Raw genomic sequence first — 15,229 nt, 5'->3', positions numbered from 1 at the left:
AAACACATGTGGACACAACATGCATACATAAGGAATACATACAATTGTATATCTTCATTTAGACAACAACAACAAAAAATAGATACAAGGCATAATGGCATTGTATGTGAATGGATCCTTGTTTGTTTTATCTTTTGGAAGATATGATTGGTAGGAATTATAGGGGGGCTTTGGAGGCCCCCCCCCCCCCCCCCCCCCCCCCGACGTTCCGCGCGATGTATCGCTGTCGTGAAAAGCTGTCGCCGCGACGTTTCATGACTTTTTTCTTTTGAGTCTCCCGCATCTTTTGACACCAAATTTGCGATGCCCAGGCGCACGGTTCCGAAGTTGCACATAAATATGCACTTGCATGTCGGACCAAAAATTGCTAAAAAACGTGAATTTGTGTACAATTTCAATGCAAACTGATTTTGGGCAAATTTCATAAAAGCATGATTATTTGGGGTTTTATTGATTAAAATCAATAACATATTTTCTGGATTGGAACAATGTCGCGGACAAATTTCATCGAAAAAACAATGAAAAACAAAGTAAAAAAAACAAAGAAATAAGAAATTTAAAAAACAATAAAATACATGTACTTACGAAATTTTTTTCTGACGGCACAATTTTTTCTCTTACATTTGCTACGGACACTCAAAAGAATATTTACAAAAAAAGTGCCTGTTTTGAGCTTTATTTAGTGATTTATACCAAATTGTCTGATTTCATGCATCATGCATAAATTAGCATAAATGATGATTTAAAAAAAAAAATCAACTTCATGGTACTAGTACTTTAGATTACGTCATAGGCAATGTTTGTGCCAATTTTCGTCGCGATCGCGCGGTCGACGGCCGAGATCTGGAGGGGGGGGGGGGGGGGGGTGGGGGGCCTGGGAGGCCCCTCCAGCTCTATCATCTACCTAAATAGCCCGGCCTAGTTAGAGTTAAAGGATGGTACAGTTCGAGATGAGATAGGGCTTCAGGGGCCCGTTTCATAAAACTTGTCATCACTGACAAGTTGTCATAGATGTGATAAGCTGCTGAAATCCTTGCATCTGATTGGCTGAAAGCAAATTTGTCATTGAAATGTGGCAGTTGTCACTAATGACAAGTTTTATGAAACGGGCCCCTGGTTTCCAACATTTTGTAATGATTTTTTTTAGATAATGAGAAACCTTTATGAAATATGATAAAGCGTATACTTCTGAAAAAAAAAATCAAAAGTTTATTTGATGAAAACTGATTTTGAAATGGATGAAATATCCCCACAAAGACGATCCTAGTAAAGGTGGGACCCAACTTTTATGAGGATCGCTTTGTTTTACTTTGTTTTGAGATATCTGTACCATTTCAAGACCAATTTTCATCAAAGATTTGAATTCCTCTTGATCGTGCAAAAAGTTTCAAGCTAAAGCCTCACCTCGGCCAATACTACATACAAGAATATGGCGGACCAAGTAAATTTTGGGAGGCCTTGAGAATGTGTGTGTGTGTGTGTGTGTGTTACTGTGTATGTATGTAATATTGACGTTTTTTGGTATTTAACTGTTCATGGGACTTCCGTGGCAATACAAATTAACAAAACAGCAGCCAGTCTGACACTATGCTCTGAGGTAATCCATTGGTCAGAATTCTAAAACTAGTAGACAAGGCTGAACTCTTGTGACCACTGATAATACGATTTTGTATGACTGTTGATGTGATTTTTCAAAAGACTATATTTATATAAATTTACATCTTGAAAGGTCAAAGCTTTTTTGCATCCTACAAGGGCACTGGAGAGCAAGAAGTGTTAGTGGCATGAAATCTTTTTGCAAATTGGAGCCAACGCCTCTTTCACGGCATGAAATTTTCGAAAATTGGAGCAGATGGCCATTTTGCGGCATCAAATTTTTTGTGAATTGCCACCGGTATTTAATTATGCATGGAATGTAGACAAGAACTTTCATGCATTTTCATTTCACAAATTTTTGCTCATGAAATTTGCAAAATTAAATTGCAGGCAAATATTTCTAGTTTTACAGTACATACTTGCAGGATGTGACAGAGGCATCTTCATGTCTGCTAGTGCCAAGACTGACAGCCAATCACCATATACTCTACAGCTACAGAGACTCCAACTCTCCCATTTTCGACGGGAGATCTCCCGCCGAAAGCCTATTTTTGCAAAATCTCCCGTTCTCCCGCTTGAGATTTGATTTCTCCCTCCCTGGTTCTGTGTCTCCCGGTGGAAAGGATTTCTTACTTATTGCTATCGTATGTTGAAAAAATAAGCCTTAGATAGCACCAGAGAACATCTAGAACCCTAGGAACTTCGCGCTTCGCACACATCAACTTGGAGTCTCCCGTTTGCTAGGGGTTTCGAGCGGGAGAATCTCCAGATCAGAAGGTGCTTGGGGTTGGAGTCTCTGCAGCTATGCCCTGAGCTCAATACTACATATTGTACAATTCGTCAAGTGCCTGGAAGAATGATGCGAACGCGTGCGATTCCAAGGAAGGTGTGCCTGGAAGAACAACGCAAACGCACATGAGGCACATGTTACATGCCTGTACTTGCGGGCCTCACCAGTGTTTGTGTCATTCTCCCTGGCACACCTTCCTCGACTTGTGTGGGTTCGCCTCATTCTTCCGAACACGGGACAAATTCCTATCTCGTATACCTGAAAATCACTTACACACACACATACAGACATGAAAAAACCATGTCCCTAGGAAGAGGCCCTTTTCACCAGAATTCAGTTTTACATGCAGTTGCCATGGCACCAGCAAAGATACGTGTAGTTGGTTGCTGGGTGTAGCCATACTGCTGTCTTGATGACTAATTTATGGCAATATGCAATTATGTTGTACAATGTTATTTTCAAAGTTTTTTTTGTGCAATTCCTTCCCACTTTTGCCACAGTTTTGGATGAATTCTAGAAAAGCAATCTCTTTCCCCTTACAGACAAACATGTAGTTGCCTTTGTTATTTGTTATTGCAAAGGATACATTTTATATCTACTGATTTAAAATCACAAAAGGAAATTTGCAAAGATTCATGTATGGTTCAATTGGAGACTTACAAGGTAAATGACATTACCACATCTGTCACTTTTTAAGTAAAAGGGTGAGACTAAAATCGCTGATTTATGAAAACGGGGATAACTGAAGTTCCCGGACCTCTCAAGGTCCTATCATGATGGAACCCATGTTATCTAAATTGCATCTTTTCCAAGCACAACTGTACAATGACCTTATCAATACAAACACACACACACACACACACATACACACACAGACAGACAGACCACACACACACGAATAATGACACTATCAACTTCTAATGCACATGAATATTAACTGTGTCTGATTTATTAGAAGCACAAATGGTACATGTAATATTTTGTACATGTAATATACCCTGCATCACTTGTTAGTGGACAGAAAGGGGACACTGTGCGAGTTCCTGCTTTTTGTCAACACAATAAAAAAACATTTAAAAAATAACATTACAAAAATTACATGTATCTACTGCTGCAACTAAAAGTCCCAGATGTCATGGGTACATGATTTGTGGACCTTTCTCGGGCGAGTGAAAATGTACTGTTTACGCCATATATTTAGCGAGTCTAAATTTTCGCGAATCGGGACTTCCCAATGATTTTGTGAGTGGTTAAATTCGCTATTGTGGAGTATACTGAACGGAGAAATGTATTCGTGTGTGTCGCATTCATATCGGGATGAGAGTCGTGACTTTCGCATGTCTTTGATTTTGTGAATTTACCCAACTCATGAAAGTCAAGAAAATAAAAAACCTCACAAAATATTTGGCGTATACAGTAGCGTCTAGCAGCTTGCTTAGTTCTATGCCTCCACTCCCCAGGCACTATTTTGACTGTGGTGACACATGCTCCACACATTTGTACTCCTGTACTTCTTGGTTGTGACCTTACCTTCATATGTATTACAGGCACATAGACCCGGTGGTTTAGTCGAATACGCACGCGGGCGCAAAGCACATGTTTCTTACAGAGACCTATGCTATCAACTATTCTTCAGCGCTTACGCTTTGACCCATTTCCACGAGTCCGAAGAAGTCTGATCCACTGTAGTCAGTGGTCCGATCACAGTTCGGCTCATGATTTGGCTGATGATGACAGCTTTAGCAAACTTCTTCTGTGACGTCATACTACAAAACACACACCCTGGCATCACCACAGACTGTGTGATGCGCAGAGAAGACGACAAAGGCAATGTTACCGAGCAACACCCACGCGCTTTACTCTTGATGACATCTCAACTTCAGCAATCCTTGTATCATGCTAACGGTGATTGGCAGTATCATCCAACAGCGCCCCTGCAACCACTGGGTCTATGTGTCTTTAAATGTGCCTCAACACTGATTCGGACTTGCTGAAAAAACAGAAAATATGTTCTGTTTGAGGACAGCTGATGGTCCAAAGAACATCATGGTCCACTCATGGCATTGTATTCAGAATACATGTACAGAGAACTTGTGTTATCACTTTTTTATATGTATATCAAAAGTTTGTTATATCAGGGTCAGATAAACAATAGAAATACGAAGTACCTTTGAATTTGGGGCAAGGAAAAATACTTTCTTCAAATAGAGTTGGTATAATGAGCGCCAATTCAAGAGAGTACAATGTATTGTAATGCCTACATACATTTTTTTCTTTCCAGGGAAATTCCACATATATGGTACTTTGTATTCAGATTACCATCTTTCTCGCATGACCAATATACCTGGTCTGTTTGTGTATACAGGTACTGGTCAACTGTGGTTAAAGGACATGAAAATCTGGTTACATAAAGACAACAATGCTGAAAATGTATACAAATGAAAGTCAAAAACATCCAGTTTTAATGCTCCTTATGAAGAATGCCTCAAATTTCATAATATTAATGGCTTGTTTACGAAAAGATGTTCACCCTTTCATGCACCGTCAATTCATTCAATTGCAACAATGTCAAATTGGGAAAAGTAAAGAATTTAATTGAAGATTTAAAAAAGATAATTGCCACTGCCTACCACATTGAGGCAAAGTGCTTTAAACACTAATGAAAATTTCTTTGCAAGAACATGATTTCAGCTCTGAATCCACAAGAATCTGCCACTAAAAAAAAAATTATAAATATACATTTGAAATCCTTGGAGAAAGACCATTTTTACCAGATAAATTTACAAAAATTCCATAACTTTTTAGAAAACAAAATATTCAATCTTCGAAAACTTGCTGCAAACAGCAGCACCTCATATCCCTGAGAAATTTAGTGGCACCAAAAGAAGGAAAGAAAAATAAAACAAAACTATTTCATATGCAATGATTTTTCCTTTCCATATCATAATTTTAAGGTCTATAATGAAAGAGTACACACCCTCCTCTCTCTCTTCCATCACTGTTTCAAAAAAGAAAAAGGAAAAATGTTTCTAAAATTCAGCAAAATAGTAGCATTTGCCTTCATTGCACTAAGTCAACACTGATCCATTAAAAAAAAAATCTATGATCTTTGATAGTTATCATATCTTAGCTGGATATATCATACCACTCCCTATGCTAAGGCATTGTTTTTGGTGTTTTTTTTTAATTGTAGGGATGGGGTAAAGGGTGGGTACCTCCCCCCCCCCTCCCCCCAAAAAAAAGAAATATTAATGACATGCCGTGATCTCCGTGTGAATGTGCAGATTGAAATAAGGCCACACAGTAAGGTTACGGTAAAGGAATTATCAACACCGCAGAAGTGCCCCTTTGAAACATTATGTGCCATGGCATGCATGCAGGCCAATTACTCTATCAAAACTACATCATACTTGTATAATGCTCTTACTGTGCAAATTGTTAATTTTTTTTTCTACAGAGTACAAGCTTACTTTGTTAACTATGTTTCTGGATATAGCAGATACTTTTTGTTAACAATTCTCAATACACACACAAACTTCAATGTTATTAATAGCACAGTCTCATCTATGGGACCAAGACAAGAAGAGAAAACAAGGTGTGAATTTTTGTAGAGACCATCACACACAGACAGAATGAAGAAAAAAGAAAAGAGTGGGAAGAATTTTGACACTCTTTCCCTTTACAGCCTCAGAAGAAATGTAACAATGTTGATTTGAAATACCTTCTTCATACAATACAAAACAAAACAAAACAAAACTCCTCACTAGTTGTGCAATTCATGAATACACTGAACATATTGGCAAATCGTGAATCCAATTTCCCATGAAATGAAGGGTAATCTACAGCTGAGTTGATTTTTTGCCACGTTTAGCAGCATGGCAGCCAAATCATTAAAAAACAAAATTATTGCAATTAACATTGTGAGAGATTCAAGATATTTGCTGTTTAAAACTAGATTAAAGTGCAACCATGATTTTGACAACTTGAGAGGCAGAAGGTTGTAAGTCAATATATCTAATACAGTGTTTGCTTGCTTCCTTCTACATTCATTAATCAATGACAATCAAATTTTTAAAGATGCTCATCAACACTTCCAACAATTTGTTTGTGCATTCTTTCCAATGGCATGTCATGGCAGAAATCTTCATATTTAGAGGATAACGTCATACAACTTGCATAGAATACTGCTTGACACACAAGTAACTACTGATTGAACCAGTGTGGCTAGTTATGTCCAATGGCAGTATCGTTTCATCACCATTTCAGTTGCTACAAATATGTGCTGATGTTACACGGATGAGCTCACTCAAACCATCCTGATCTGTCACTATGGGATGCAGCCGAGCAATGAATTCAATTCATTTCTGTTTACAGGTATTTCATCTCTTTATTATGTGGCAGCTTCAAACCTCCCCATGGAGAAATCGCGTGTTGAAGTTCTTGCACATGGCAGCAACTAATTTGTCTACCTAGCAAAAATTTCACTGCGTACGGTGTCAACAGATTGCAAGTTAAGCACTGTCTGTTAGCACACTAATTCTCATTAATTTTTTCAGCTAGATATTTTCTTTCGTCTTTGCTTTCACTTATAACAACCTTTGTTACAGCTTGCTTTGTTAGGACCAGCCCAAATGGTTATCTAGAAGTATAAAATGAAATCAAATATATGACACATCTCATTCTTTTGTCTTTTCATTAATCCCTTGGGAGGCCAACCCATTGTAAATTTTGAGGTAATGAAATTAATACAATTTTTTTTCCCGCTTGGAATACTTCGAAGATCAGGTAGCTGGTAACATTTCACGACACTCCTATTTCAGATGGCTGATATGTATTACAAACATTAATTGATCAAAATCAAATTGGCTCAAATTGTCATCAACCTGTCCACAATGGCCACCTGTGAACTAAGGCCACCTTTTACGTTTTCCCTCTGGAGTGCCTGTTATACACATGCCTGACTGTACATTAAAATGAAGGATTAAAGGCAAAAACCAGATTTCAGAATGGAAGCTTGAGGGGGCCGTATTCAGTCTGTCAGTTCACACCACCTACTAGCAAGACACTCCCAGATAGGCACCTGCAAACCCACTTTAAAGGTAAAACGTAATTCTACGAAGAGCTAAGAAATTCATCTTCCACCATTTGGAATTTGCTTCCAATATTTCAAAAGGGTCTACCGAGTAACTTGTCCTGCAGATGCAATTTGCCAGGATAATGAGTTGTTTAGGAGTTATCTCGAGATCAGAAGTGTAGTAAAAAACAGTTTTGACCGTAGAACACAAGTTTCATCCCTGAATGAATGATCTAATGCTCTCCCCATTTAGAAGTGAATATGTAAAATATCACATGATGATCATTTGTGCAGTAGCAGTTAGTAATTCCCAACAACTGTATGCGATTCACTCTTGCGCGGAAGATCGATGGATACTTTTATGGCCCGATTTGAAATCAATTACTAGTATAAAACATTACATAGCAACCATGATACCTTTCATGTACCTTTTTTGGCATACACTTCATGTTTTTCATTGTTACCTAATTAAAAACCATGTTATCACAGCATTATTTTATGCGTATGCGTCTATCTTAGAGCAAAAACATGATAGTTTTGGCAGGCACGTGGAAACTATATTTTACCTTTAACCCCCTCAGGATCACCAGCTTGGGATCCCATTGACATTACATATAATAATTTAGTCAGCAAGGCTGAGAGAGTTAATGGCACCACACAGCCCTTCTCTATTATACATACCTGACAGATGAACCCTGTCAATTACATACAATCATAGATTTATGCAATATCTGTACAACATCAGTTAATATGCTAGAGATGATGGCAACGACATGATCATGCTGAAAAGAAAATATATCTTCTCCATTGGCCAAGTAACAAACCAGGGCTCTGTTGCAGAAAAAGATGCAATCAATGATAAGTCAGCAGAATCAAACATAGGTCTCTGAATACTCAATTCTGGGGGGCATTTCATGAAGGAACTTGTCGGATAAAATGTCCGACAAGTCAATTATATCCGACAAGTTCTGAGAAATCAGCCAATCAGACTAAAGAATTTCTCAAAACTTGTCAGATATAATTGACTTGTCAGATATTTTATCCGACAAGTTCCTTCATGAAATGCCCCCCTGATTGTCTGGTACCCGACTTAGGCTTGATTTTCTGACTGATATTTGTTGCGTCTTTTTTTTTTCTTTCTTTTTTTTACAACAGGGACCTGGATACCACAGGTAAATGGTCCACACAATCTAATGCCATTGCTTGGTAATGAAAAACAAAAATAGTGGAGAAATATCATCTCATAGCATCGAGTAAAAAAAGAGAAATATATCTACATTTATACATTGTTCCATGCAAAAAAGGTGGATGAAATGCAAATTTGATGTCACAGAGAGGTGGGTACACCTTCCGGTGCGGGAGAAGCACCGACGGGAACGCCCTCCCGAAAACTTTTTGCAAACTCCTTGGCCGTTGTCATAACGACCGCATGTCGTCCATCTGGAGCTGCTGGAAGGAGGTGAGGGAGGTCTTCCGGCAGCGCCGACACGACACAATGCGCATGAGACCCTTCCACGGCACCAGCACGAGCTCGATGATGAAAGCCATGGCAATGTGGGCCATGGCGAAAGAAAGAATGATCCCCTTGTAGGCATAGTCTGGAATATCTTCAATCTGCAAGATACACAGAATGGCACCATCATCATTTACCTAAATCACCTGTACACAATTTTGCAAAGAAATAATACATCTTGTTTTTCTTTCTCCTTTTTTTTTTTGTTGTTGAACAAAGCACATTTCTTTATCATCATGGTAGGCCCTATTAAGGACAGTCACTGAACATACCCCACAATACATGTACAGCAGGTTTTGACCCAGGGTATGATGTAAACGACAAAATTCAATTCCATTTCAGCTTACAATTAAAACTAAGATGGGGGGGGGGGGGGGAATGAAAATGCACATCATTGGAAACAACCATGAGTGGAACTCCTAACTAATCATAATTCTTGAGTGTGAGATAGCTCCTGCCTATGCACCAGCTGACAAGTGGCATGTCATCAGTATACAACTAATGTGTGTTACTTTGGACAGAAGTAAGAATAATCCACCCAATAGTAACTTTGGCACAATCAAAAAGACACAAGGCGAATTTGAGTGTATTCTGGATTGTTGGTTACTTTGGATAGTTTTATGCTTTACCATTTTTTTTTGCTTCATATACAATATATAATTATGCTATTTGAAAGAGGTCTAAGGCCACCGAAAGTATGTCAGACTTTATTCTGTGACACGCCATTCTCTTGGTAAAGTCTTAATAGGCTAAATAAACATAACTTATTATAGACATACAATGTAAATAAACACGCTGTGAGCTATTTTGCACAATTTTGAAAATTGTCAAAATGAGAGTGACATTGCTGTACCTTCTAGGGAACAATATACCATTATGTACGGAATCTTCAGTTGCTAAAGGGTTAAGTGAAGATTGCACCACGAGCATATTTGCAATAAATTGTGACACGTCTCCTTACCTCCATGAGATCTCGCAGCCACTGCGGTGGGTGGAAGAGGATGAGCACTGTCATGGTGTACATGATGATCAGAGACAGCAAGAACAGCCCTGCAAGATGAAGAGAATACATAGAGCAATGCAATAAGGACATGGTCTGCTGTTCAGGAATCCACACGTCCTGTCTCTATCGATTGTGTCTGTCACTGAATGCTTTTCCTCTTCAAGAGATGTTGACCTTTTAAACAGTACTGCAGTATTCCGAGGGTTACAAAGGCATATTTTGGTGGAAAAACAGTATTTTTACCTTTCCTGCATTAGACATGTGCAGTAATACAACTTTGGGACAATAGTATATTCCATGAAATCTGCAATAGTCTTGGTTAAAAAAGTACAAAATAATGCACAAAACTAACAGTTGGCATCTCAACTCTTCAACGATGAAAAGCAACAAGAACACCATGCTTGATTGTTCTTTCGACATCTATGCTGCATAGTGCCACCAAAAGTTCACTGATATCTTCTTCTTCCCTATCTTAATCATACTTGAACGGGCAGAAAGACCCTGTCTTGCTTGTTAAAAGAATCAAATATCTTTGTCTCAAAGTAAGACTTTGCACTGCCCTGGACAAAGCGAAGGCCATGAAATTTAGATCAAAAAAGTCCCAACTTACAGTTGGTGTAGAGCTCTTGGCGGTAGGGCTTTCCCGGAGAGAAGGCGACGGCCGAGTTGAGATAGAGGAAGCAAGAAAGGACGAAGACTGCCGTGCCTTCGTAGCTGGTGACCGTAATGCCATCCTCGTCCCGTTCGGGTGGGTGGTACCTGTCAAGGCAGAGAATACATATCTTGAAATGCAGCAGCACAGAGTGTAACACACACATTACATCAAGAAATCATTTTGTGATTACTGTACAAAGCACCGCTTGCTGAATCAAATTTTGTAAACATGGAGAATAGCTTCCAAGCTGGTCCACGACTTGAAATTTGAGCATATTGCAAGCTCTGAATGTGAGAATATTGCAGAAATTGTAAGTGTGCGGATTGCACATCATGAGTATGTGCAATATTTTGTGACTGTCTGATGTTTTGTCTCATGCTTTCCACACAAAGTTTAAAAGTAGTCTGATGTGTCTCAGAGTTTTGCACATGTTTTTTACATGTTTGATTATATTTTATGTGGGAGAATGAGCAAAGAAAATGGGATTCCATCGGGATTTGAATTCCGATGGAATCCAATTTTCTTTGCTCATTTTCCCACTAATAAATCATATTCATTTCTGGTCAGTTTTCTTCTGTTTGCGTTTGTTACATTTTATGGTGAGAATGTTGTCTAGCATGTTGCCGGCTTTTGAGGACGTTGCACAAGAATTTGAGCATGTTGCAGCAACATGCTCAAACCCCTCATGGACCACCCTGGGTTGGCTTCTACCTGGGCAATCTTTTCTGCCCCATGGCAGGCAAAATGTGCAAAAATGATCGCATCAACGGACTATGCATTTCCAGTTCTGTATACACTGATATTTTTGTGTACACACATTTTTGCAAATCGCAGTCTCTTGACCTTTTTTGCAAGTTGTTGATATAACCCAAATGTTCAGAAGAAATTATGACTTCTTAAATGAATTACTTTCTTCAAATGTTACTGTGAAAGCTGTTATTTCCGCGTGGGTTTAATTTCCTCGAATTTTGCAAATTACTGTTGGACTGTGAATTTAACAACACGCAAAAATGTCGCCATACACTAGGCTAATAATGCATTTACAATAGCCTCAGTGCTAAATCGCGAAAACAACATCTCGCAAAAATGTCCGTGACCTCCTCATTTGCAAAAATATCTGTACACCAAAATAGCAACTTACTGTATACGCCATATATTTTGGGAGTCTAAATTTTTGCGAATCGGGAATTCTCGATGATTTCGCGAGTGATAAATTTGCGATCGTGGAGTCCTGTACTGAATGGAGAAGTGTACACGCATACGTCATATTCACATCAGGATCAGAGTCAATATTTTTGCGTGTCTTTAATTTCGCGAATAGCACCTGACTCCCGAAATTCGCGAAAATAAAAATCTCGCGAAATATTCGGCGTATACAGTATACAGTACTCGGAATGACATCTTCTCTGACAGTGCACTCACCAGACCTGCTGCTGGGTCAGGGCGTAGATGCCCCCCTGCAGGACGCACTGGACAAAGACGTTGGCAACCATGGAGAAGATGATGGTCACCTCCATCAGCTGGGGCGGGGGAGGCACACTGGCCAGGATGGGGTACGCCTCGTTGCGCCCCATGAGCAGCACCACCACCGTGCTGAGGATGATGTCGATGTAGAGGAACTGCAGGTCGCCAAGGTAACCAGAGTCCCAGAGGAGGATCATGGCTGAGGTGAACTGGATCATGCTGTACAGCGCCATGAACTTGAACATGCCAAAGGAGGTGGTGAGAGAGGCGCGGCCCTCCCTGAGTGGCAAAAGGTAGTAAGTGAGTAGTGTGTGAGAGAGAGTGCATCTTCGGCATATACATTGAAACATCACTTGAGATATACTCATTATTTCCTGATGGATTTCAACATGGCTGTGATTTGGGAGCTTATGCATGGGGATGAGATGGGAGAAGTTATCTTCTGCTAGCCATATATTGAGTGAAAGCACAGATGTGAGACAAAGCAGACCCGCTGGTCTTCAGAGTTGAGGATTGGGCACAGGGCCAAAGAATGCGTCTTGTAATACAATCTTGCTACAGGTAAAGCAAAGCTATCCTACACTCCCAAGTAGAGCTATTTTGCAGTAAGTCAGTAAATAAAGCACTTATTGATGTGATGTACAAATGCAATAGATATAACGCAACAGATATAAAACGGAAAGATGTATAGATAGACCAGTTGACTGAGCAGACAGACAGTATTACAGTAGACTCACTTCATGACAGTCGGTATGCAGGAGATGTCGTGGATCTTGGACGTGAAGGGTGCCGCCACCGATGCCTCGGCCTCCGACAGGGCCACGCCCGCGTGGGCCAGCTTGAGAGCACCGCAGTCGTTGGCTCCATCCCCACACATCCCGACATGGTATTCCAACTTCTGGAAGATCTCGATCAGCTGCATCTTCTGGTCGGGAGACATGCGGGCAAACACGCTGGCATGGACAGACAACTGGTGGTTGGGAGGAGAGAAGAGGATATGTGTACATCAGAAGACCTTTGCTGACATATACTTGTCATGAATATGAGATTCAGGTGGATATTAACTTGCTATGAGTGCTCACTGCGAGTCCATAACTGAACATATATTGTTGTAATCCTGCAGTGAATATATAGTATACTGTCAGGATAAATCTGTAACAAGAAACGTGTTGACCTATAACTGCCATGAATATATTTCACGATCTGCCAGTCTAGCCTTCTGACAGACTCATGCATTTTTAAAATATTTTTTTTTGGTGGGGAGGGGGGGTGAGTGGGGGTTGTTGAAATTTGAGTAGACTACGGTAAAAATGGAAATATTCACGTTGTTGAAATTTTCACGCATTTCGCGCAACGAGAAACTAGCGTGAAAATAAAAGCATGCAAATATTTTCGCCTGCCGTATGTTCCAGTAGCTGATGCCTTGATTCCGCAGAATTAAAAACACGAAACTCTCCCTGCCCGGCCGGGCGCAAAAAATTAGTCACGCAAAAATATCCACTTTTACAGTACCGTATACGCCATACATTTAATAGCAAGTCTAATTTTTCGCAAGTCAAAACTTCCCGACAATTTTGCAAGTGTTTAAATTCGTGATTGTGGAGTACAGGAATGAATGACACATTCATGTCGGGATGAGAGTTAACATTTTTGTGTGTTTTTCAATTCGCTAATAGCACCAAACCCACAAAAATAAAAACCTTGTGAAATATTTGGCATGTATAGTACAACACTCTGTTTATAAATGTGAAGTGGATAGAAAGTCTTAGATTCGGCCTACCTTGTTCATGAGTTCTGGATCATACTCTCTGATAACGCCAAACGTCTTGCCATCCATGGCGTACGCCGTCCCATTCCTGTTTTCCATGTCGACTATGATCTCTCCAACACCCTGTGACATGTTTACAGGATGAGACACATCAAGATGAGACAAACAATCAGCACACATTTTCATTTTCCAATTGATTTTACAAACAAATAAAGGAAGTTAGGTGATTCACAAAGTTTTAATAAGTGAAGTTCATCCAAATGCAACAGAAAGGCAGAAACAAATGCACTCTTGACCAATACACAGCCAGTTTTTCTTTACCCATTTACATAGTGTGACAATGAAATGGTGTGTTAAAGGGATCGTACAGTTCTGGTTGAGACCTAATTTCAGGTTTCTAACATTTTTTGGTGAGATAATGAGCAACCTCTTATGAAATATGAAAGAGCATGTAATTCCACGAGGAATTCAACGTTTATTTGATGAAAATTGGTTTTGAAATGGCTGAGATATCCAAAAAAGAGCGATTCTAATAAAGTGTGGGACCCATACTTTAATTACGATCGCTTTGTTTTACTTTGTTTTTGGATGTTTCAGTCATTCCAAACCCGATTTTCATCAAATAAACTTTGAATTCCTCTGAACATAGTATGCTCTGTACTATATCATAAGTGTTTTCTTGGTATCTCGCAAAAAGTTAAAAGCCCAATTCTCATCTCCACCAATACTGTACCATCCCTTTAAGTATGTAATCATGTAGATATATTCTCATTCTGTATTAAAAATTACCTAATTTTCAGCTTCTTAGAATGTAAATGCATGCTGCTGTGTGTGAGAAGATTAAAGTAACAATTGAGGTAAAAAAGAAAAGATTATACTTTGTAAGACTTGGTTGAGCTTTAGTTATGTTATGCTAAAAGCATACCGTAAACGAGGAATGTTCATGTGCATTTTAATTTCGCCAAAGCCAAAATTTGCAAAATTGTAATGCACGCGAAAGTTCTTGTCTACACTATATGCATTGAATGTTAGAGGCAACTCGCAAAAATTTCATGCTGCAAAAACATCATGTTTCACAGCACATATTTAAAAATACATAAGAAAAGGGAAGATGCTTGTCTTCTTCTTTTTCCTCCTCACCACATCTCCTTTTGTGCGTAGCTCTTCCTTAGTGTCATGATATTCCATCACACTGTACTGGACGTCCAGCTTGTCGCCGTTGAGGGGCGTGGTGGCCTCCACCAGCATGGCACGCCCCCCTGGCCGGATTATGCCACACTTCCTGGCAACGTTGACCGCTGTCAAAATATTGTCTCCTGCATTCCATGACAGAAAATGAGAGAAAGAGAGAGTGATCAAAGCTACA

General features: G+C 39.5%; 1 protein-coding gene across 1 annotated transcript in view; it reads right to left on the bottom strand.

Annotated features, from left to right (window-relative positions):
- Window positions 1–8,876: 8,876 nt before the first annotated feature.
- The window catches only part of LOC139732267 (polyamine-transporting ATPase 13A3-like), a 48,553-nt gene continuing 42,200 nt past the window's right edge, over window positions 8,877–15,229 (bottom strand). The window contains exons 20-26 of the mRNA XM_071643139.1: window positions 15,004–15,179; window positions 13,876–13,986; window positions 12,833–13,065; window positions 12,054–12,374; window positions 10,587–10,735; window positions 9,935–10,023; window positions 8,877–9,074 (exon numbers count right to left, since the gene is read on the bottom strand). Coding sequence (XP_071499240.1) covers window positions 8,877–9,074; window positions 9,935–10,023; window positions 10,587–10,735; window positions 12,054–12,374; window positions 12,833–13,065; window positions 13,876–13,986; window positions 15,004–15,179 — 1,277 coding nt within the window. The remainder of the gene's footprint in view (window positions 9,075–9,934; window positions 10,024–10,586; window positions 10,736–12,053; window positions 12,375–12,832; window positions 13,066–13,875; window positions 13,987–15,003; window positions 15,180–15,229) is intronic.

The sequence above is a fragment of the Diadema antillarum genome, unplaced genomic scaffold (genome assembly GCF_040938485.1).
Source record: "Diadema antillarum isolate AM-2024a unplaced genomic scaffold, OU_Dant_1.0 seq00000407_RagTag, whole genome shotgun sequence".
Classification (NCBI taxonomy): Eukaryota; Metazoa; Echinodermata; class Echinoidea; order Diadematoida; family Diadematidae; genus Diadema; species Diadema antillarum.
Note: the sequence above shows the minus strand (reverse complement) of the source record. Positions and strands in the feature narration are given on the sequence as shown.